The following is a 26,540-nucleotide window of genomic DNA, read 5'->3' as shown; positions in this document are numbered from 1 at the left end:
TACGGCCTTCAACAAGACGGAGCCTTGGCTCACTTCGAACAACAAAGACTGTTTTACTGATCTAAAATCAAGAAAATACAAAATGAAATATTCTAAAATCTGTAGACTTCAGATTGTATCGTATGCTAAAAGTTCTGAACGTTTTATGAGAAATAAGAGTACGGTTAAATGATTAATGCCTTTTGTTGACATTTCCATGTCATTAACATGATTTGCTTGCTTAACACCAAATATTTATGTATATTAAACCGTAAATCAAGGAAAATATAACAATTTTAAAAAGTACACATTAATAACCATGTAACGCCTGTGTTAGAAGTAAAATGAATAAACCCCGCAGACCAAAAAGCATTTGTTTAAATTTTCCACAAACCACATTACAACGCTATAAAAGGTCGTTTTATGTTCTACTTGACATCATGGTGTTGTCCGTTTATTATTAAACGTTTTTCTTATTGCTCCCTTAGTATCTCTTTGCCTGTTTTGTTCCAAATTTATATTATAATATGAGAGCGGTCATCGTCTTTGGTTTTAGTGTACATGAGTCAAAGTGCTGATTAAAATTTGATTAAAATGCAGCTCTTTCCAGACAAGGATATTCATTTTAACCCCCACCCACCGTTATATATGAAATATACAACAAGAATTGCATTGAACACTGGCAAATCTATAACCAAAGACTGTTTGACTGTTCGAATATCATGAAAATAAAAATGAAATAAAACACAGAAATGATTTAGAATCTATTCACTTAAGATTCTATTGCATGATTCTGTATGTTTTATGAGACATAAGAGGACGAATAAAATGATACATGTCTTTTGTAAACATGGTCATGTCATGACCAGGATTTTCTTGCTGTGACTCTTGGTATTTATAGGTCGGAATTAAACTTTAAATCAAGGAAAAGAGAACAATTCTAAGAAGGACACATTCTAAACGCCTGCGTAAAAAGATGAATGGATAACAAAAAAGACCGCAAAGCCAAGACATGTGTTTTAATATCCCACAGATCACATCATAACGCTACAAAATGTCAGCTTTGAAGAACAGTTATTTTATTGCCTCATTTAGTGTAAGGAAATGTAACAGTAAAGGATACGACATTAGATACATGCTTTTCATACAAATATGTTTTCTTCTTCTCAAATACTATATGCAGCAAACGTCTACTAAACATTTAATAAATGAGTGTTTTTTAAGTGAAATTGCTTTAATTGGTGTTGACTAACGATTTACATAACATGTTTTATTAGGGTTTTATATTTAAAAGCATTACAACTTTTGGTACGATTCTGATGGAGCTAAATACAGATTGATTCATTCAGGGTATATTCAGCAGGAAAACAGCAAGAACCAAATATAAAAAAAAATCCATTTAGAATGAAATTCAAAACAGTGTGGCTGTGGCCATTGATTGACACATTAAATTCATCCATTGACAGGAACAATTTAGGTGAACGTTTGTATGTAACGACCACTGCTCACTATGTACTTTTTAAAGACACTTAAACTATGGGGTCACCAAAGGTTCTCAACACCTTAATAAAGTAATTCGAAAAACTAATCAGAAATAACACGATGTTTTGATTTATATCAATTATATAAATCAAAACATAAAGGTTATTCCTGATTAATTTTTTGAATTATTTTATATTTAAAGGCGTTAAGAAACCTTTGGTGACCCCACAGTTTAAATGTCTATCGTAGGTACGTCGTGAACAGTGATCGTTACAGACAAACGTTCACGTAAATTGTCCCAGTCAATGGATGAATTTAATGTGTCAATCAATGGCCACAGCCACACTGTTTTGAATTTCATTCTAAAAAAATGTTTTTCTTTAAAAGTGACACAAATGTATATATAATGCAAGTTGTTTCGGAGATTGAATGGTCGCATATAAACGAATTTCGAAGAGATTTATAGAAAAGAGAATAATGGCCCACTGCTACAAAAAGAAAATCAGCGTAGAATAGAGAAAAATGGCTTAAAAGTTAAGAAATACATACTTGAATGACCCTATCAAAACCATTATACAAACGGGTTGAACATCAGGCTTCTGTCGTTCACCATGTAAAAATTTTGTTTGACTGATTAACGAAGCTTTATAGTACACTGAGGCGAAGCCAAGGTTCATAATGATTTTTTAGAGGTATCGATCTGCATTAACACACGCTAGGTCATGTGTTTATTAAATCATTTTACTAAATGAACTCTCTTTATTGTTTTTTTTTTAATGATAGATCCATTTTTTTTTTTAAACTATGATTTCATGTACATAACAACATTAAACCATTAGAAAAACAACAAAAGTGAAGCAGAATGGGTTTTTTTCTGTTCACAGTGGATAAAAAAATGTCTGGGGTAGAAACATAGTCCTTGAGTACTGTCTCTAAAAATGTGTTTTTGCAAATTCATATTATTGTCCTCAAATTAATTGACCTTTGATTTGTCTGCACGCAAGGGTGACAATTCCGCTGAGCCATTGGTTAGAGTTAATTGTCTCCTTCGAATTAATCAATAAAAATATGAAATTTATTATTAATATTATTAAATTGTTTATTCAACCCACTTAGGTTTTAATTGTTCGGTCGAAGATTTGTTTCTCTTCTCATCACTGACTTACGATTTCATGTGAATGATACGGAAAAAAAATATTCTTAATTTTTTCATTGAAATAGAATTTTTTCCAATATTTTTGACCACACAAGCATTAACATACTCATGACTCCCACATTACAAAAAATTCTAACTGACAACCGATTGGCTGTTTTGTCTAACTTCACGAGTCACATTTGGTTTTGGATTAGAATCAAGTTATTTTATCCATGCACTTAGAAGGAAACAAAAATTGATAAATGCGATCAATTTGCTAAAACCTAAAACGTATATAATTTAGTAATTCAACATGTCAACAATAATCTTCGATCTGTTGCACTTAATGTTTGATTTAGTATGTAAACTATCTTCTCAGTTATTTTTCAGTCTTCAAATCAAATTAATGTCTAATCTGAACAGTTCTAAAAGTCTGCTTTTTATTTAAGGCCTGTTAAGTTGTCTTATTTATTTTTTTCTCATGTATGTGGAATATAGTAAATATATTATTTACTTTAAATCATTTGGATCTATGTCTGTTATCTGCATATAATCCAAATGAAAAAAAATCTCACAATTATGGAGAGAATTATGTCTTCGGTAACAAGCTTTGACGTTTATAGATTTTGCAGTATTATTTTGTCACCTCATTGATATGTGACATAAAATTTGACAATATAAATGACACAAAAACAAAAAAGTAATTGATTTTCCTGTCTTTGTTGTCAGACGAAGTAAGGCGTTTTAAACACGTGTTTACTGAAGGTAAGAGGTAATCAAGAAGGAATGGATATCAAGATGCACGAGATAATAACGAAAGTTAAGATTGAAAGTTTTATAAAATGTGTCGTGGGTGATGCAAGCAATTGTTACATTAAGGTGGTACCCAACACATTGACTAAAATTAATTTGGCTCGTTTAATTTTCATAAGCTTTTGACAAAATATTTACTTTGATTTTTTGAAAAAAAATATGAAAAAATCAAAAACCTTGAACCAATCACTTTCTCAGAAAAATTTGGTTGGATATATAGCAGTTTGACAAACGCTATTTTTTTCAATGAGAAGCTTTATATTTCCTCAACAATACAACGTGATTAACACTTTAATTTAATTTAATTTGTATGGCCTTTGACCTAAGAAAATGTAACTCTTATGGAAAAACTGGGCTGTTATATTTGTGAATGTTTTGAATTAAGGAGATCACGTATGAACACTGAAAGTAAATAATTTGAGAATAAATGCATATAATGTAACTTAATTATTCTCGTGAGCTTTTATTCACAATATATATGTGGTTTTTGGCTCTGATTCTGAATCTAATAGTACGCAACCATGATTTCGAAAATGATTGTTAACCATAAATGAATGTTTGTAGTTTTACATTCATATTTTTTTTTTCTATTAGTGAAACTAAGGTATCATTCATCATTTACTTAGCTTTTCAAACACAATTAGTAATAAGCCTCCAACAACATGCAAATTAAAGTCAAAATCAAAATAAGGACAACACATTCAAGGTGACCAAATTGCCAAAGTTTTAAAAGATTGGCAATTACTTGAAAGGGTTAAACTACGTCAATGTATTATTTTTTTTTTCGCCCATGCAGTGGACGATAGTTCATGTGTATCCAATACCTCTCTTTTGAATAAAAAATCCTCTTAACGATATTAATTTGTATCAGGGTACCTTGTTTGTGAAAGCTGTAGCAATAAGGTAATTGTAACAGCTTCATACTATAAATCAATAATAATTGTCAAAACAAATGATAATTGATTACTGCTGCATATAAAACATCTTTAAATCATTTGTTATAGTTACCAATGAGTGTGTTTGTTGCTGAAGGGCTTTCATAACCATTCGACATGAAAGAGAGCAATAACATGTACTAATATTTCTTGTATTCCTAGAGATATTTAGACTGTAAAAAGACGACCATTCGATATTCTCAGGTGTTTTTGTTTTTCGGATTAACCATTCATTTTATCTGTTGCTAAGCATGGTAACATTTTATCCGCGGCTTCCTTGTGCGAATATTAATATTTTCTTTTGAACAAAACTTTGTCCTGCATTTTTTTGTTGTAAAATATTCATATTCATCTTGTATTTTCTTACCAGACCAGGATATTCATTTACAATCAGACCATCGAAAATCAAATAGTATATCATTAGAAAGAGGCTATTATTGTATAACAATAAGAGCGCCTAATAAGATTAACTGTCATTCGTCATATCGTATTTTTGAGCAGCTGTTAGCGTTTATCAATAATCAGAATGTGTGGAACCCTATTCCAACACTTCAATATGTAAATGTTCAAAACTTATTCAATACATTTAACCGATACCAAGGTTCGGTTTTAGAAATTGGAAAAATGGGAACGGGGCTAGCATGACAACTTTTGGCAAGATACTTGTAAAGTGTCTATGCTTCGATCATGCTTATCATGTAACTCCAACATTACAGGACATCATATAAGGTTCCAATACGATTTTGACGTTACAAAAAAATGTCTAACGACCATTAGTACACATAATTGTAACGGATGACGTCAATAGTTCAAGAACCAAAAGTTCTCAAGTCAAGTGTGAAGATTCCCAAATAAAGACTATTCAACAATTTTAACACTCGTAAAGTGATTAATAAAAAATAAAAACAATGCCTTATACTTGTTTCAACATTTGTTTATTTGTCTCCTGTCTGGTGTCGAATGAAAATATTTGTAAACACAACATTAATCGTTATCTTATTTATTTTTTATTTATTTTTTATAAGTTTTTAAAATTGTCGACTTGTTCTCATCGCTGAGGTCAAAGATGAGCAATAACGTTGTTCCTCAAGTATTTAAGCATACATTCGTATATGTAAGTGATAGATAAGTCCTGGTAAATTACGTCTAAGCGGACACAAATTGCTATAATAAAAATTCCACAGTTGCATAATTGCCATGTTATTACCAAAATAAAAAAATAATAATAGGTAAAGTCACCTTAGTTAGGTTAGCTTTCCTTCAGGTATTTATTTTAACTTTTGAGATAATGAGAGCATATTTTCCTCTGCAAGGAAATGTTAACTTTTATTTCAATTTTATAAATTGCAGTACTGTTATAAAAACGCGAACGTCTTATAATTTGTACCATGCAGCTTTTTTTTCAAACCAAGTATACCTCATTTATGAATTAGTGCAAAATAATCTATTAACCTAGTATAAAATATTATATCAATGCATATTTCATGTATATTATTTCAAAAACATACAGGGGGATTATACAGGACATGAACAAATAAACAAAGAATATAATAGAAAGGATTTAATGAATAGAATGACCGGATTAAGTAGTGCAATTGTGGACTGCCACTAGAAACTGAAGGTATGCAGGATAAAGGCAGACATTTTGCTTGCCGTGCAACATGTCACCCAAGAACAAATCGAAAAGTTCTTTAAGTGTTTTTTTAACAACAACCCTTTCCTTAAAGAGAGACGAGTTTAACGTCCCAATTCCAACAGGATAATACTGCATATTTATGAACCATGCACAGTCAAACAGACGTCCCTCTTAAGCGTGGTTTCTAAACTTATGAGGCGCGGACAAAATCACCCAGGTAGCCGTTTTCAAAAATCCCGTTGACCACTTTTATATGAACTGTCCAGCAAAAACTTCTTCAATATGAACTAAGAAGATTGGAAATAATTGCCACTGATTCCAAATGACGGACATAGATGTTAGCATTTATAGCCTTCAACAATGAGTAACACCTATACCTTATAGTCAGTTATTAAGGCCCCGAAATAACCAAATAGGATTAATTGAAACAAAACATTATGACATAAGTTATAATACAAATCTACAGGCTCCCGACTTTGTACAGGCACATATATTTATTTGTATCCATCTAATGAGTTAAGCCTTTTTCAACTGATTTTTATAGTTCGTTCTTATGTTGTAATATTACACCAATGTCCCAGGTTAGAGGGAGGGTTTGGATCCCGCTAACATGATTAACTCCGCCACATTCTGTATGTCATGAGCCTGTAATATAGTGGTTGTCGTTTGCTGATTTGTTACATATTTGGTTTTCGATCATTATTAGTACATAAAATAGGCCGTTAGTTTTCTCGTTTAAATTGTTTTACATTTGTAATTTCGGGGTCTTTTATTGCTTACTATGCGGTAGGGGATTTGCTCATTGTTGAAGGCCGTACGGTGATTTATAGTTGTTAATTTCTGTGTCATATGGTATCTTGTGGAGAGTTGTCTCATTGGGAATTATACCACATCTTCTTTTTTTATACATAGAGAGTAATGAACTATGAAAAATTGTGTAACACAGCACAACATAGAAACAAGCCGAATAATCAGTTTGAATGGCTTAGTGTAATAGATTTGTACAAAGCATACCATACGACGAACTTAATTAAAGTAAGAAATTACCGAGATTAGAGTATGTGCAGTTGAAGTTCATATCATTCATAAATTTGCACTTGAATCAAAATTTATGGGACAGAAAATTCTTCAACAAATTTTGATACTCTAACCTTACCATTGATTCGCCTGAAGCAATAATAAACACCGTATACATGTATAATAATTTGGAGTTTTAACAAAATCAAGAGCACAATATTCATTTCAGATAAACTAAGTGTATAAAATTGTTATTTTTCGCTACTGATCGGGGAAAGGATATGTACTTCATGTCGTTAATCTTCCGATATTTATGCCATTTTTCTGTTTTATTTTTTTGGGCCCATTATTTTCTATTCATACTATTTGAGCACCCTATTATTATCTCTTCATTACTTGTTTTACCTCTTATTCTACCAGTTTGCCAATGATTTTATTTGATTTTCAGTAAATCCCGCCCAGACCTTCATTTATGTCATTAGATTAAATATGCATTTTGTTTTCTTTTTTATGTTTCTTCATTGTATTATGCCTGGACCATTATAGTTGGAAAATAATTCAACATATTTCGAAAGTTTTATCTACAAGTTAACTATTTCCTAATATCAAGATATTCTTTATTTTATGTTGACCTTTATTTGATCTATAATACTAAAATTACGAGGTCCAATTTGTCAGCCGTCATCACGTAAAACGACGAATCAAAGAATTCCACTATATATATAACTAATATAGTACAAAGGTGTAGATTAAAAATTACACCACTCCAGGCCCTTTTGTTTTCCACGTAATTAATATTGCCAATAATTTAGAAGTTCCGGGTCGAGTCCGATACCGATACCAATAGTATATTCACCTGTTGCCTATTACCTTATCTGTACGTTCCGCATATCAGGCACACCACCAAACGGTGTATTCAGGATTAATATGCTATAACACGGGTCATAATCACAGGGTTGACACTACTAAATTGTCAAATTGTTACCTATTGTAGTATTTTAATCAGTAAGACTTTCTAAGATAACAATACAAATACTAAAAATCTGTGACTAAAAATAAGGCGTATAGGTACAGTTTTCAATTTGTTAGCGGGCATGGCGTAAAACAGCGAATCAAAGAATTCAACTTTATTTATAACTAATAACGGACAATGCTGTTGATTAAAAAATATTCCATTCCAGGAACTTTTGCTTTCTAAATAATTAATATTACCAATAATTGATAAGTTCCAGTTCGACGGGTTCAAACAGAAAGACTTTGATAGCAGAGAAAACATTGTATCTTATAATCGGCATGACTTTATCAGATGACCATTCTAATACTAAAATAAGGCTTGCGCATAGTTATATACTTTAATTCAGTCACGGACCCGCGATATCACGGGTGTGTTCTAGTTGTATATAAATGTACGCAGTCAATTTCTATGACACTGGCAAATTATTTAACCAAAGACTGTTTTACTGTTTTAATATAATGAAAACGAAACATAAAATATAGAAATGTAATAAAAACTGTTCACTCAAGATACAAATATATGCTACACTTCTGAATGTTTTATGAGACATAAGAGTACGCATTAAATGATATATGTCTTCTGTAAACATGGTCATGTCTTGAACATGATTTACTTGTTTAACACTAGATATGTATATATATATAAAGTGCCTAGAAAATCAACCTAACGATGTTAGAGTAGATTTGATTCGTAACTTCCTCCCCGGCACCGGGCTGGAACCTGTACTTTTTATTTCTAACTTCTACGACAACACCGCCTAGCTATATATATTACCTCTTAACGTGATTTAAGTTTTTACACATGTTAAAAACGCCTTACTTCACCTGACAACAAAGACGAAAATTTTTACAACTGCACTAAATCACAACAGATACACACTAAAAGAATTCAACTTTATTTATAACTAATAACGGACAATGCTGTTGATTAAAAAATATTCCATTCCAGGAACTTTTGCTTTCTAAATAATTAATATTACCAATAATTGATAAGTTCCAATTAAATTTATATGATTTAATTAAAATTGCAATCATTTATTGATTGATAAAATGATTTTTTGGTAGATTATAGACATATACTGTATGAGAAGAAATCAAATCTACTCTAACATCGTTAGGTTGATTTTCTAGGCACTTTATATGACACTATATATATTAAATTGTAAATCAACGAAAATAGAACAAAAAAGTACATATTATTTGCCTGTGCAAATGTTGGGATGTATTTAATTAACAAAAAACACACACACCAAAAAGCCAAATCATTTGTTTAAGTTTTCCACAGACCACATTATAACGCTCCAAAAGGTTATCTGAAATAAATTGACGAATAGTTATTTCATTTTTCTCATTTAATATAAGGAAATGTTTGAGTAATTGATACATATACGTTTTTTCTTCTCATACAGTATATGTCTATAATCTACCAAAAAATCATTTTATCAATCAATAAATGATTGCAATTTTAATTAAATTGCTTCAATTTGTGCTGAAAAATATTTTATATTTGGTTTTTCTACACAGCTTTATAAAGTTTAAATTTGAGGCGTCGCAACATAGTTTGCGTGTATGCAGCAGGATTGAAGAACCAAAAACAATTTATGTAGTTTTTTTCGTTATAAAGGGACACATTCCAAGTTTAAAGCGTGAATTTTATTTCATAGTGACATGTTGAACATCATTTATATTGCAATTTGCTATTTTCTATATTTTCTAAGCATAAAAATAGCTATATAGCCTTGAAATTTTTTTTAATAGGTTTACGGTGACCTATAGTTGTTAATGTCTGTGTCATTTCGGTCTCTTGTGGACAGTTGTCTCATTGGTAATCATACCACATCTTCTTTTTTATATTTGAACATCTGGTTATGTAGTTAAAATGTTGTCTGCTCTATGGTCGGGTTGTTGTCTCTTTGACACATTCCCCATTTCCATTCTCAATTTTAAAAATTAAGATCTCATATGACAGTGCAAGTTCCGATATATCTGAATTTTAAATAGATTGATCATTTGGCTTCATGCCAATTTTTCTTGAAAAAATTGTTTCCATATCGTCGTTATTCCTTGACGAAATAGCCATAGTAACCAAACGTATTAAAGGATTTTAGTTCATCGACTGGCGCTTAATTTGTTCGATTTGGGTGAAAGAAAATTTATCATCACTTTTTTCAATGGATATTTTATTTTGATACTTAACTAAAAACAAGCATGGAAATACTCATGACTATAAATTTAATAATAAAAAAAACCTTAAAATGTACAGAAAAATATGTACATGCCTGTTACTTGTTCAAGAAAATATTGGGTCACATTGTACTTTTGACCAGTATGAGTGCATTGCACTACCAATTTTTAAAAGGCGATCTTTTTAATTATGAACTCTAATTATATATAATCATAGTAATTTAGTAGTAAAGGCATTACATTGTTGCCCTTAATGTTTTAAATGTAAGAGTTCGCCCAACACCTGCATTTAGTCTTTAAATCAAATTAATGTCTAGTCTGACCTATTCGGAAACCCGCTGGTTTGAGACACGCTGTCTGAATGTATATTTCCATATACATGTATGTGGAATTCAGTAAATATATTCTTAACTTGGAATTTATTAAGATATAATTTTATGTCTGTTATCTGTATAGAAGTTTATTAAAAAAAACAAATCTGAAAATTATACAAAATTTGTTCTGCGGTAAAAGTTTGACGTTTATAGATTTTACACTATTATTTTGTCACCTTTAATAATATGTGACATACTTTTTGACAAGCTGAAGGTAAATGACACACATAAAAAGTGATTGAACTGACAAAGCTTTACTTTTGTCAATAGGTGCACATTATTTTTGTAAACGGTCAAAATTAAAACAATTTTACAAGTACGTATGCACTACAAGTGTGTATCTGTTGTGATTTAGTGCAGTTGTAAAAATTTTCGTCTTTGTTGTCAGGTGAAGTAAGGCGTTTTTAACATGTGTAAAAACTTAAATCACGTTAAGAGGTAATAATAGAGGGGCCGAAGAAGATAAGATGCAAGAGATGATAGCACTAATTAAGGAGTTGTGCTCCTATTTCAATAAATAGAATTAAGGAAATGACAGCAAAGACCAAAACGTGAATAAGAAGATGTAGATACCGTCCGAATGAGTTAAAGATCAGAATTTGAAATTTATAGTACTAAAAACGAGTCCCTCTCCTTGTGCAATAATATTACAACATTGGACTTCTTTGTCATTTACATCAATATTCCTCATTCTAAACTTGACTCAGCGTGTCTCACGTTAAGTTGAAGGTTGGCGTCGGGTAAACGTTTAAATCACCCTGCAATTTAATGCACCAGTAAGAAGCCTGTTGTTTAGTGATTGTCGTTTGTTGGTGTTGTTCATAGGTGTTTTTTGTTTTTATTTCGGTTTTCTTGTTTGAATTGTTGTATACAAGTCATTTTATGTGTGAGCCAAGGCTCCGTGTTGATGGCCGTTATTTATTGTCTGTTTATACATTGTGACCTGGGTGGAGAGTTGTCTTATTGGCACTCATATCACATCTTCTTATTTATATTAACTTAGCAGATTAAAATATTGAGTCCAAAAAAGTCCTTTTGTAAGAAGGACTAATCATTCTTTGAAAGGAAAGTATCATTCTTTGAAAGAAAAATATTTCAACAACTCTAATTCAATCAAATACAATTGTCATCATTGAGAGGCTTGATTGTTTGGTCGACATCATATTTGTAACGTTTGTTGGACGAGGACAATCGGTATCCCTATAGGAACTAACTATTCTTCTCTTCTCGTCGACTTGTTTCTGTATTCTTACGAGTCTTGAGTGCATGTAGGGCTTCTCAAGACGACGTATATTTTAAATATATACAAACATCCTCTTTCTGATTTTTTTTCAATGGAGTATCTGTGTCACTACCGACCCTGTGTATGTTCCACCCACCATCCCGTCTCTGAGGCTTTTTACTCGAATGTGATATTACCGAATACAATTTTGGTTGTCATAAGCAGAAGAACGGGTTATAAAAGAAAAGACAACTAACTCTTCGAGAGTACATAAACCAACCCCTTTTTTGTTTAGGTTCGGGATGGTCAAATCATATGTTTCTGTGTCTGTTTTTTCCCGTTCTTATGTTTTGACGTTCACAGTTTTGTCAGTTTTTTTCCTGCTTATTTTGTACAGCTCTTTTGGTATCTTCTCATCTTTTTTCTTCTAACCATGTTTCGGGGTCTTTTATAGCTGACTACACGGTATTGGTTTTTTTTAGATTATAAAAACACATCAATTGAATATAATTTCATTCAGAATTCTTCCATGTCAGATAATTTGATTCTCTTATTTGAAAGCTAAATTGACTCGGCTTAACCTACATTTTATGATAATCTTTCTCATTTTTTTGTTTCATCTCCATTACAAAATTTCTAAGGTAAACACACACTCTTTTTCCAACAGTTTAGATAATGTATTCACCTATAAAATTTATAAACAATGACAATTCTTCAAATATATCAAACTTTATTTGTAGCATTTGTGATTTTATCCATCTGATGAGTTCAGCTTTTTTCAACTAATGTTTACAGTTCGTTCTTATGTTGTACTGTTACATCACTGTAACAAGTTAGGGGGTCACTTTGGTCTCTTGTGGAGAGTTGTTTTATTGACAATCATACAACATCTTTTTTTTTATATTATAAGACTACGGATACAAGTTGATGGTTCAAATCAATGTTTCGGAGAAAACGTTGATAAAAATTTACATGATATATTAAGAATAATTTCAAATTAAAGTAGAGTATGACTTACATTAATTTTATGTTCTTTAACCTTAATATTGACTTGGATATACAAATATAGATATCATAGAATTATAGTTAAAAAAATATTAATTTTATCACAGCTACATGTATATTAAAATTTCATTTGTAGCTATAGTGTTAATCATTTTAAGGTTCTTCTATTCTATTATAAATATGTCACAACTTTTAATATTGTAATGGGGGCTCGGTGGCCGAGTGATTAAAGTAGTCGAACTACTGTATCACTAGTCATGCAAATACTAGTATGTTTTAAGGGTTCAAATCCCCAACGTGGAATGTGCGATCGATTTCAATCTTAATTCTATGGTTCTCTCCGATCAATCCAACTTCTTACACCAATCAAGGCTGACCGCCACGAAATGGCTCTGTAAGTGGCGTTAAACATCAATTTATCAATCAAATAATCATGTTTAATTTTATGTACATATTAACGGTTGTAAATATAGTGCAACATTAATTCATATTAATTTTTTTGCAGTTTGCACAATCAATTATTCAATTGTTGCTGGCGCTATGAAGTCTATTGGAGTTCTGTATACAGAATTGTTAGATTATTACGACGCTGGCACTGGAAATACAGCTTGGATATCCGGAGTTAATATATTTGTTGCTCTTGCACTAGGTGAGTCATTTAACATGTAAAGTTAAGAGTTGAAACTACTGTCGATGTATTTGTTAATGGCGACCATATCTCTTTGGTTTGGTTAGAGATTTAAAATCTGTTTTGTCTTTTTTGAAGACGCACACTGTCTCGTTCTGTGTAAAAATTGTATGCTTCCCAGACGCTTCCCACATATCTGTTTGTCTTTATTACTTAATAAATTATACGCACAGACGTAAAAAAGTCAGTTAAATGAGTTAATTCCATTCACGAAAAAGATGTTAAACACACACATCGCTCTGTCTTATGATTAATGTGTATTATTTGTCAAACATACATTGACAATATTGTTGAATTAATCATATCATTTGTATAACATAATGTATTAGTTGTATTTTGTAATTGATGAAACGATCCCATAAACGAAGTTCATTCATTATCTAGTGTTTTAATATAACAGTCTGAATTTTAAATATGTAGACAAAATACGAAGATGATTGATAAAAGAACTTTTAAGTTACAATTCAACATCTATTTTATTAAAATAGCTTTCTACTCGAACTGGTATTGCATACGTTAATTATATTAAAAATGACAATGGAAATGGGGAATGTGTCAAAGAGTCAACAACTCTACATAAGAGCAAAACACAGTCCAATCCCGTAATGGGTCTTCAACACAGCGAAAAAATTCCTCATCCAGAGGCTGGCTTCAATCAAATTAATCATTGAAACTCATTTAGGTGTTTTTTTAATTATTATTTTCAGCACCATTTGCAAACTTTTTTGGAGAGAGATATACGTATCGAGCAGTTATGATTACTGGGAGCTGTCTCATTTTGATAGGTCACACTTCAAGTGCTTTTGTGCCTAATATAGAGTGGCTCTATTTTACATATGGGATAGTTACAGGTAAGACTAATACAAATTAATCGTTTTGGTCAACCATTTTATGTATAGAAATGTTTATTTAGTTTCAATATGTCAATACTAGAACCCTTTAAAACCCACAAATCCATGGCAACAAACCACACACCCCGCCACCCTCACAAAAAACCCCACCAAAATAAAAGAAAATTACCGACGATGACTGCACTATTGGTTTCACAATATCCTGCATGCCAACAAAAACTCTACGATTCACAGAATTGCACCTACGGTTAAACTCTGCATGTTTAATAAAGGCAACAGTAGTATACCGCTGTTCAAAACTCGTAAATCTATGGACAAAAAACAAAATTGGGGTAACAAACTAAAACTGAGGAAAACGCATTAACTATAAGATGAGAACTACGACACAACATAAAAATGTAACATACACAGAAACGGACTAAGCATTAGACAAAACCAGATGAGAATAACAAATATTACATCAAAACCAAATACATGAATTTGGGATAGAAAAGTACCTTGACACGTCTTATAGTAATGTGAATTCACACTCATACAGTTTACTTAGATTATACAGTTTACTTAGGTTTACTAGAAATATCATATTTGATCGTTTATAATCACATTAGAATGAAATTCAAAACAGTGTGGCTGTGGCCATTGATTAACACATTAAATTCATCCATTGACTGGGACAATTTACGTGAACGTTTGTCTGTAACGACCACTGTTAACGACGTACCTACGATAGACATTTAAACTGTGGAGTCATCAAAGGTTTCTTAACGCCTTTAATTATAAAATAATTCGAAAAATTAATCAGGAATAACCTTTATGTTTTGATTTATATAATTGGTATAAATCAAACATCGTGTTATTTCTGATTAATTTTTCGAATTACTTTATTAAGGTTTTGAGATTCTTTGGTGACCCCATAGTTTAAGTGTCTTTAAAAAGTACATAGTGAGCAGTGGTCGTTACATACAAACGTTCACCTAAATTGTCCCAGTCAATGGATGAATTTAATGTGTCAATCAATGGCCCCAGCCACACTGTTTTGAATTTCATTCTATTGTTCCGATGTGCGTATCCTGCTTTCACTACTTTGAGAGACAACTAATAATCAACTTGTCTTATTCGACTAAAAAAAGTATCATTTACCTCAGCAAAAGTCTCAGGCAAAAGTGTATTTAAACAGGATTAGTCTAAGAAAAAAGACATACAACGGTAAAACACCAATACACAGAAAAGCTAAAGGTTGAGCATTGCAAACCCTACAATTGGTGGGATGAGCTCATGTGCTCTAGAATGGTCATCATTTCATGTTGAATTTTTCTTATCATATAATAGCTCAGGAAAATCCTATACATAGATATAAGAAGATGTGGTGTGAGTGCCAATGAGACAACCCTCCATCCAAATAACAATTTATAAAAGTAAACCATTATAGGTCAATGTACGGCCTTCAACACGGAGCCTTGGCTCACACCGAACAACAAGCTATAAAGGGTCCCAAAATTACTAGTGTAAAACCATTCAAACGAGAAAACCAACGGTCTAAGTTTACTTAGATTTACTAGAAATCGGTCGATAAAATCATTTACAAAATAATGAATAACATTGGACTACCAATTTACTAGTTCATTAACCATGACATACTGGTATATTTACTAGTTCATTAACTAAGACTTACTGGTATATTCTGAAAAAAAGTTTTAACATAATTATGTACAAAACACAAGCTTTAAACACCCCATGAATTAGGCATACTTATTACGTTTGACCGGGACGGTCGTCTATTGTGTGGTTTTACCGACTTTTAAAATTGAGAATGGAAATGGGGAATGTGTCAAAAAGACAACAACCCGACCATAGATCAGACAACGGCCGAAGGCCACCAATGACTTTTACCTCAGTATTCTGTATTGTGAAATTTTGCCGAGAATGGATTTGTTCAGCGGGCAATACATACATAACAGAAGACGCTATTATTATCGATACACATGTCTTAAGGTGGTACCCAACACTTTCACTAAAATTCATTTGGCTCGTTTAATTTTCATAAAATTTTGACAAAGTATTTACTTTGACCCTTTGACAAAAATATAAAAATTTCAAAACAATTGAACCACCTGTTTTATCAGAAAAAACACACTGATTATATAGCAGTTTGTCAAACACTTATTTTGATCATTGAGAAGCTTAATATTCCCTTGAAACACAACGTAATTAAAACGTTTAGAAGATTTTACACAGTTATCTCCCTGTAGTGTTGGGTACCACCTTAATCCTTTTTATGTTCATGCGATCCCTTCAGATTTTATTTGTTATCTTGATTTGTATCTCAATCGATTTTTGAGAGATTAGAACACCGGTGAGTAACGTTGCTTAGATTTTATTAGATTTATCAGACGATGCGTGCATTATAAATATTTTTTTCTGTTTACAGGGACTGGATATTCACTGATAATGGCTCCCAGTGCAACCGTTATGAATTTTTATTTTAAAGAGAAAAGAAGTTTTGCTAATGGTGTAATGGTAGGCAGCAGTGGCTTCTGTGGTATGGGATTTCCATATCTTTACCGATTCCTATTTGATACATTTAGTTTACATGGTGCCTTATTGATAATTGGTGCTATATTCTTTAATACATGTGCTGCAAGTTTGTGTTTGCGCCAACCACCAATGTTGACACAAAGAAAAAGAGTTAGAGAAAAAAGAAGAGAATCATTGATCAATATGTCGGCAGAAGACAGAAAAAGAATTGTCAAGGTTGGACTATTCGAAAACAAAAGGTTTACTATTTACCTTATGGCGGTATGTTTCCAACTTGCCAATTTTGGTGGAAATCTTGTTGCACTACCAGGACAAGTGCGATCGCTTCAGTTGGGAAAAGAAACAATTGCACTTTCTGTCTCATTAGTTGGTGCATCAGAAATTGTATGCAGAATATTTTTAGGGTGGGTAGGCGACTTGAACATCATGAAACGAACTACGATATTAATGATATGTTCTTTAGGCAGCTGCGTGTCTGCCATTTGCATTCCTTTTGTATTATGTCAGGAGTCTTTATTTGTGTATGCCGTACTTGTGGCTTTGTTTTCTGGATCTGCATGGAGTTTAGTTGGAGTAATTGTGATAGACTGTGTAGGACTTAAAGACTTTTCCCCTGGTTTTGGACTTGTGTACATGGGAGTGGCTATATCCACCTTATTAACCCAACCTCTTGCAGGTAAGAACTAAAAAACAAAATAAGTATTGTGATAATATTTTATAAAAAAATATTTAAAAGAATGATATCGGACAATGATATCTTAACTGTTATGTTCTCAAAGAGAGGCGAAAGATACTAAAGGAATATTCTAAGTCATACTAAGTCGAAAGCAAACTGACAATGCCATGGTAAAAAACGAAAAAAAACTAACAACAGACAAACAAGATTACACAAAACACAACATAGAAAACTTTAGGCTGAGCAACACGAACCCCAACAAAAACCATAGGTGATCTCAGGGGTTGAAGTCATAAAACTTTGCTCAGTGTTCGGAGCACAAAAATCATGCTTGAAACCTGAAATCCAGTATTTTGATTGGTTGATTCTTGAGTCTGAGTACAAAAATCACGCTCGAAAGTTTTATGACCGCAAGCCCAGGTGCTCCGGAAGGGTAAGCAGATCGTGTCAATGATCTAACAGTTTACGTAACATCGAATAAGACAATCGATCAGACTAAGATCGGTATCATTCGAGAGTGACGCCATGACACTTCACTTACTAGCGCAACTTTTAGCGTTCTATTGTTGTTTTGATCACTATGGATACCGAATGTAACTTTATGATTTGGTCACTACGCATACCGAATGTTTACTTACTTTATTTTCGACTATTTTTAATCACTGGTTGAAATAATAGAATCGTATAAGTTTCAAGAAATTATTGTAACCTTAGGTTTTATATACTTATAATATAATTATTTACATTATTCGATCAATCTTCTCTTATTTCATTTTTCAATTGCAAGGTCGTTAAGTACTCTAAGACTTTGTGCAAATGTACTTTTGCCCTTTATAGCTTGCTGTTCGGTGTAACCCAAGGCTCCGTGTTGAAGACCGTACTTTGACCTATAATGGTTTTCTTTTACAAATTATGACTTCGATGGAGAGTTGTCACAGTGGCACTTGTACCACATCTTCTTATATCTTATTATCCCGAGTTTCTTTCTTAATTTAGCGCAATCTGAGCTTTAAAAAAAGCTCCGAGCCCACTAATTTCGATTGGGTGTTTGAAATAAGCATGGTATAGACAACATTTTGAAAAAGAACGAACACATTTAATATATTATCATTAATAATTTTAGGCACTCCATCTGTCTTGATGTCTCTTTCAACATGTATTGATAGAGACAATAAAGATATGAAAACGTACACAACGTCGATATTTATAAGAATATGATTGATTAAACAGAGAATCACATTAAGATCACTCTAAATTACATCAATTACCATCCGGTAAAAAACATCAATTACCATCCGGTAAAAAACATCAATTACCATCCGGTAAAAAACATCAATTACCATCCGGTAAAAAACATCAATTATTTAAATGCCCAAAAAAGGCGCAAGCCAGGGCAGACCGTGCAAGAACCAAGGTAGCCAAGGTCTTTAAAATCCGCTCTCCTTGTCGACGTCCTATTAAGTTTAAAAGGTCTCACTATGTTATTTGAATTACAGGTTGGTTGGAGGACATAACGGGTAACTGGGATATGTCGTTCCGTTTTAATGGTTTCCTAAGTGGGGCTGCCTTCTTACTATGTTTACTAGAATATTTATTCGGCAACATGTGCAGCAGGAAGATGACAGAGGAAGAGAAATCGAATGATTGCAAAAAGACTGCCTACCCAGAAATAGTTTTGCAATGTACAGAAAAGAAAATCGAAAAGGAAAAGGAAAACACTAGATTCTAATCGTTTTCAGAAGTTTTATTGGTTATATTTTTAAAAGAAACGATTTTTTTTTATCAAATCTAGTCACTGAAATTAATTTTCAGTTTCTTAAAAGTAAATATTTGTGTATTTTGAAAATCATCGAAATGTCATTTTTATAGATTTATTTATGGTCCAAATGGTTGCGTTTTTATTTAAGATTGTAATGTGAATTATATGCATGTATAAATATAAATCATTCGTTTGTAAATACCATTTATCTTCTCATAGCTGATCTCTTAACATTGATTGATATATGCCATTATGTCACACCTTTAATTGAAGACGAGTATCATTTTATTTTAGTATGTGAAAAAATATGCCAGTTTAAGAAAAATGTATATCATAACTTATTGGAGATAACTATCCAGTTTAAAACCTTATGCATTGTCTATCCATAATATAAAAGAATAATTGAGTATTTAATGAAAATATTTATATCTTGATGAAAAGATACGTAAATGGTTACTGTATTGTATATATTCTCTGTCGAAGTGATTTCATGTTGTGTAGACATTATCATTAATTGGACACTGTTGCTATTGCGCTGTGAATATTTGTTAAATATATATATTCCTTGAGCTGTATTGCTAACGAATAAAGTTTTTATTATTGTTACAGTAGCATCGTTCAGTTGTTTTTGTAAATACGATGACAATTTATTTTTCAGAAAAACATTTAACAATATCTCAAACAATTGTTACTGTAGTTTCAAAAGAAAAAGGCAAGTAAGAAACACATTTGTGTACTAGAACTGTCCGTTAATCCGTCCTTCCGAAAGAACATAACAGATACTTCCTGTTTGTCGATTGTTTGAACTTTTAACCACCGAGTCTCTCTGGTTTTTTTATAATTTGAAATTTAACGACACTCATTATACACGGAAAATATTCGTCACACTTTTCTTGACTTCAGAGGAAGCGAATAATTTTATTTGGTCTAGAGATCGATAATGTTGACTTGTAGCGTGTAAGCAATATGTAAATATGTCGTGAAGACACTTCTTGTTTTTATGGTAGTTTAAAATTTTATGACACTCATCGTACATGAGCAATTTTCGTTATCTTTTCTGGCTTCTATTGAATAGAATCATCTTAAATATTTGGTCTGCAGCTTGTTGTAGAGTATAAGCAATTTGTACATCTGTCGTATGCCACTTCCTGTTTTTCCTGATATTTTGAAATTTTACGACACTCACCATGTACGGAAAGTTTTCGTCAACTTTTAAAGGCTTCTGTTGAAGAGAATTATTTTAAATATTTGGTATGGTGCTTTATAATGTAGAAGTGTCGCGTGTAAGCTTATTTTGAAATATATCGTACAGCCAATTTAAATTCGCCCGGATAGTATGAAATGTTACAACGCTCATTGTACAAGACCCAGTATTGGTCTAACTTTCTTTTCAATTGTTTTACCTATCCCCAAGACCTCGTAAAGCTTACTTAAGGTAGATACATGGTTTACCGCCATCTTGGATTGTACAATCACAGTACAAAATTGGTCTAGACTAAGTTATTTGCCTAAATCTGCAAATTTGGAGACAGATTTGCAATTCAATGGTTAGACTGTTTTTTTTCTATATAAAGAAAACTTGTTTATTCATTGTATTATACAAAATGTTTTAACAAATATCATTTTTTTTGTTTTAGAAACATTTTTTTTCAAATGAGCCATTTAAGGGGAGAAAACTCTTTTAGTACAAAATTTATACTGGACCAATTGGGGATTTTTTTTTATTATTACTTGTAGCAAGAAAACAAATTCGGTGACACCATGTTAAATTTCTTTTTATTTTCTGAAAACATATTATGAAACCTATCTTCCTACAATTTATTTCAAAATTCTATCTCATAGAATTTTTTGTATGCACACTAATGTGTTTTTTCATGAACAAACTAACCAAATTTTGGCAATTTTCAACGACTCATAGCTTGAAAAATAGCACGGTGACCCATACATTTTTAATTAAATTTTTGAAAAGAGCATAGTAAAATCTTCCTTTTACCAAATTATAAGAAAATTCTGTCTCAAAAAATATATACTTATGATCTATTTTAACATCATATTTTTTCTCTCTCGTTTGTTGAATGCCGTACGTTGGCCTGTAGTTGTGTATACAGTAATACTCATGTGCTTTGGTCTTAGATGTATAGATAGTTTCCTCATTGTCAATCATACCTTTATATTTCCCTAATTCTACATGAATCATAATAATGATTGTCGTATTATCAACGTGCTGAAACTTTTAGTGGCAAATATTACCTGCATATTAAAATAGACCTTTTGGAACCTTTATTTCAATTGAAATCGTTTAATTCCCTTTTGGTTGCATTGTTACTCCCCTATGTTATGTGTCATCTTTTTCCTTTCAAATTTATTTGATAAACCTTCACAAATATTCGCAAGCATTTATTCATAAAGAATAGAGAAATCTCCCGAAAAAGTAAGTGTACTTTATTTTTTATTATTTAAATCAAGCAACATCAAACTTATTATAATGACAGTTTTCTCTAAAAAAAAAATCCTACACATACACAAACACACTATACAATGAAAAATGCATAAATTAAAGTAAGCACTTCCAGTCAAATCAATGACGCCAACTCAAATCTCGTTTAAACTTTGTAACCGGTAGATTTATCAGGATATTGAACACTCTGATCCTTGCTCCTAGGTTCTATATAATGAAGGTACCAGATTTTGACAACTATGTCTCGTACGAGAATATCAGACGAGACTTCCCTGATCAGTTTTAAAAGAAGGATTCCATCTTGTCCAATGACTGAATTGGTGAATGTTGCCGTTTGAGTCTTAGATGGTGCAAGACTGGCCATCTTCAGGTATTTAAGTATGAATCTGAAATAAAGTAGATATCATCTTAATGTTGACACGATAAACAAACATGATAAAATATGCCCAAATGTATATTTATATATACATGTATGTATGAATCTGAAATAAAGTAGATAAAATCTTAATGTTGTCACGATAAACAAACATGATAAAACATGCCCAAATATATATTTATATATACATGTATGTATGAATCTGAAATAAAGTAGATAAAATCTTAATGTTGTCACGATAAACAAACATGATAAAACATGCCCAAATGTATATTTATCTATATACATGTATGTATGAATCTGAAATAAAGTAGATAAAATCTTAATGTTGACACGATAAACAAACATGATAAAATATGCCCAAATATATTATATTTATATATACATGTATGTATGCTGTGCTTCAATACAAACAAACAAAGAAAGATTGAACCATCGCATCAAGCAGAATCAGAGATTTTTCATTCGAGATGTTAAGATTTTCCAGTTTTTAGACGAAAGACTCTCTCGATAACAATTTAATTTCGAGAGAGGGAAAATGACGTATCAGATGATACATGGCTTTAAATTGATAGAAAAACAAAGGATATGTGGTAATATATCATTGACACAAAATCAATACATGCACAGCAACAAAAAAGCAAAAAAACAGCGCTTTTATGGCTCAAAATCACAGTCAGGCGGCTATCAACACGGAGCTACAAAAATTCTCACCTCACTGCACGTTTAAGACGACCCTTAGTACTGGCTTGAGCGGAATTCTTTGCAAAATAATTTGGTTAGATTTTGTATGACGTTGCAAGACGTAACATCACGTAATCGGGCACGGTCAAAAAAGAACATACTTGAAAGTAGAACACATTAAAACAAAAAAGTTCCATCGCATTTGTTATTTCTAATGATTTTCTAGAAGACTGTACAGGCAAACATTATGTTAAAGTCGTATGAAACGAGGGAGTGGTGAAAAAAAAGGTTTATCCAATTCTTTTACCAATGCATGTATATATCATAAACTTAGTCCTCTGTACGCGATTTTCTCATTTTTTACGCAAATAGAACGTATAATCGCAGTGGCGGATCCAGGGGGGGGGGAGTCCCCCTTTTTTGGCCGATCAATGCGTTTGAATGGGAGCATATAGTTGGAACTCCCCCCCCCCCCTTTTTACTCTGGGTTGGGAACCTCCCCCCTTTTTAAAATGGCTGGATCCGTCACTGAATCGTCAATTTTTTTCTCTCTTTCTGTTATGATTTAACAAATATGGCTGCTCATTAAATGCCGTGTTTTGAAGCCGAAGTTTACCGATTGTCACCTTATAGTAAACAAATAACAAAAAGCAAGGGTATTGGGCACGTGTTTAACATGTACAATCAGAGAATTGTTTATTTTAATGACAGATCCATGCGTATTGCGACCACCGGATTTTTACGAGGAGGGTTACGCTCAGGTCACTATGCATACGGAAAATATGTCGGCGAATTGAAAGGAAGTAATTACAAATAAGTAAACTTCTTTTAAATGTGGACAAATTAAAGAATTTTCCTCAGAAAAAAAGTATATGTACATAAATGTAAGTTGTATAATGAAAATTATCTAGGTAGTTATAAAAAAAACATATGCATTTTTTTTAAATTTGAGGTTTCTAATGACTTTAACATTGTGTTTAAACACCGAACAATGACATGCAAAACATTCATCAAAATGAATGCTATCTGGTTTGTAAACATACATGATATACTTTGAGTTTTTGTTCATTTATTTAACCGCTGCTTGTATTTTAAATAAATTATGTACAAACATATTCCTGAGGGACCGGGAGGACAGAAACAGGTTAACAAGTATATTTTCACAGTGCATACTAGCCGAAGTAAACTTTTGATTGTTCACTTAATATTTCATATGAAACAGAAAACATATTGTGGGGGTCGTTTCTGGTTGGATTTTATCAACAGAAAAATAGTCAAAGTCATGTTTATTTATTTTTATTTCATTGTAATTTTGTTGTGGAGAGTTTTCGTTTTCTGGTGCCCTGAACAAAAGTAATATTTTTGGCTCAGAAATTTGGAATATATTTCAAACGAATTAAATTGTAAAATTATCAGCAGGGGGAAAACTTTGACCAAATAAACAAATATACTTTAATATAAAAACAACTCATCTTTCAACAACTGATTTATAAGACTCAAACCATAACTGCGTTTTTAATATTATTTGAAAGCAAAATGATTTTATGGACAATCCGAAACGTAAAAAGCAGGTGATGATTTTTATTTTACCGTTTCGAGTGTATTCAAATAAGCCATAATCGGTAAAACATGAATTTCTGAAATATTTTCGTATTTCGATCGTATTTAATTTCCGAAATAAGCTAGACATTGGACAATGTTATAAAAAATACCACTATGATTTTCAACAGCAATCCAAATTTGGATAAAATCAGACGTTGCAAGTAGGGTTCTATGTTTTCTTTTGCATTATAACTCTTCAACTAAAACTACAAATATACAAAGGGAACTAACTCAATATATTATTGTTGCATTAACTTTATTTGTTCATTGAACATTTTCTTTAAAAGGTTTTACATTCGAGTTACAGAGCTCTTTAACATTGTTATATTTGAAATAAGATATAGATTAGGCAAACCGTTTTGAATTGATAAGTTTTATATGGACCCGTTCAGCTTTTTCTCTGTTTTAGTCATCAAACATGGTCGTTATTTTCAGGACGTCAAAATGGCAGAACAATTTGCCGCTATTGTTGAATTTAAATCGCTGAAATACTTGAACAAGCTTACTACACAGTCATACAGTATATATAAAGAAATTTAAACACATATACAAATAGTCACTGTGTCAAAAAGCAATAAATATATTTATAAACTTCTTACCGTTCTCTGAAAATAGGTACGAATCCCTTGATAATAAAGACAACAAGACTGAGAGCAGCTGCTACACAAACTACCAGTAACCAGACCCACATGAAGAAACATATTTGCTCATTGAATTCATTGACAGGTACTGAACATTGCAACGTATGGTTCAAGTTGGGAATGAACCGATGGAGATTGACATAGCAATAAACTTCACGTGGAAACGATGGTGAGGGATCTATTTCGGAATAGTTCCTGCTGATAATGCCATCAACAATATGCTGTCCATAAGAAGATTCATTCGTGGGAGATAAATATCCGTCGAGAAGAATAAGTTGAGTTAAGGCATTGGCAAAAAACAAAATTTTCACAAAAATGATTACAACAGCTAATATCCCAATCTTCTTTAATGTCCGTGATGCAAATATAACGTTAAAATAATTTGCCAATTCTCTTGCCAACGCTGTCCTGTCAATGGCGGACAAGGATTTATATCCACGTACAAGTCCTACTATCTTTGAGGAGCCATATCCAAACAGTGAATCAAATACTCGCAAAAGCACATCTGGTAACCTAAAGAACAAGGCCTGGCAAGCAATAATGACAGGTAACCACTGGTAAAGTGTACGTCTGCTATCTTTCCTTCGATTATAATATTCGTCAGAAACAACGGCGTACTCGTATCGGTGTTCTGGATAGTATACTGTCAATTGTCGAGCGGACCAACACCTATCGTGTATATACTTGGACATTTCTGATGTAAAATTCGGCTGATATCTCAGTCCATATGGTAAGTAGCATGACACATTTGGTCCGACGTGGTGACGCCATGCTGCAACAAGCGCAATTATTATAAAGGCAAGAAATGTCCATATACTGCTAAATCTGTCGGCCCAACTACTGTAGTTGATAACTGGTTTGAAATATTTTGAAATCATCTTCCAGAACAATGTCAGTTAAATCTGAAATATGATTTAAAACAAAATAGCATGTAAATAAACATTGCAATTTATGTTCGCTACGTGCGCTTCGTCTTCGAAGGAACTTGTCGGTGACTTTCGAATAAAAGTTAAAAAGGCCTTTGTTCGAAGGCCTAATTACGAAGTTGAAAAGTAACTTGAAGAGCAGTACAATTGAATTCAATAGATTTCTCTTTTTTTTTCTTTTTCAAGAATTAAATTTAAAAGTTTGCATATACGGAAAACAAAATCCTAATAATAACAATAACCTAATTTTAAAGAAACTTTCTTGGAATCTTTAGGTTCTCCTTTTACATTATTAATCCGATAAATTTTCGGGAATTATGCCATTGTGATTTCTAGTTTATTTTTATTTGAACTTATCATTCATTTAGATTTGAGTCGACAATTTGATAGTTAAAAAAATATTGATTATGATATAACTTCATCAAATTGTCAACTGCGTATTGTAAATTCCTACTGGTCTTTTAACAATTGTTCCCAATTATAACAAAATAGATAATCATATACATCATTGTATTATGTGAACTTGTGAATTTGTTTTTTAAATGGAA

The 26,540-nt window shown here is 31.9% G+C and overlaps 2 protein-coding genes across 2 annotated transcripts in view; one reads left to right on the top strand and one right to left on the bottom strand.

Moving 5' to 3' along the window:
* LOC139512029 (monocarboxylate transporter 13-like) overlaps positions 1-19,916 on the top strand; it is a 32,304-nt gene extending 12,388 nt beyond the window's left edge. The window contains exons 2-5 of the mRNA XM_071299338.1: positions 13,302-13,445; positions 14,192-14,335; positions 16,764-17,546; positions 19,043-19,916. Coding sequence (XP_071155439.1) covers positions 13,302-13,445; positions 14,192-14,335; positions 16,764-17,546; positions 19,043-19,275 — 1,304 coding nt within the window. The 3' untranslated portion in view covers positions 19,276-19,916. The remainder of the gene's footprint in view (positions 1-13,301; positions 13,446-14,191; positions 14,336-16,763; positions 17,547-19,042) is intronic.
* A 1,872-nt stretch (positions 19,917-21,788) lies between these two features.
* On the bottom strand, positions 21,789-26,143 carry LOC139512028 (innexin unc-7-like). Its single transcript, XM_071299337.1, has 2 exons — positions 25,025-26,143; positions 21,789-22,149 (listed from the first exon to the last, which is right to left on the bottom strand). The coding sequence occupies exons 1-2, from the start codon at positions 25,942-25,944 to the stop codon at positions 21,909-21,911; spliced, it is 1,161 nt and encodes a 386-aa protein (XP_071155438.1). The 5' UTR covers positions 25,945-26,143; the 3' UTR covers positions 21,789-21,908.
* Between the last annotated feature and the right edge of the window lie 397 nt (positions 26,144-26,540).

This window comes from Mytilus edulis, chromosome 2 (assembly GCF_963676685.1).
Source record: "Mytilus edulis chromosome 2, xbMytEdul2.2, whole genome shotgun sequence".
NCBI lineage: Eukaryota > Metazoa > Mollusca > Bivalvia > Mytilida > Mytilidae > Mytilus > Mytilus edulis.
This window is presented reverse-complemented; position numbering and strand designations above follow the sequence as displayed.

Bases quoted from the DNA above. Each gene is read 5' to 3' on its own strand.
- LOC139512028 (XM_071299337.1), bottom strand. From the start codon at position 25,944: ATGATTTCAAAATATTTCAAACCAGTTATCAACTACAGTAGTTGGGCC. The intron at 22,150-25,024 runs GTAAGAAGTTTA...ACTTTATTTCAG, and splicing joins GTACCTATTTTCAGAGAACG to ATTCATACTTAAATACCTGA.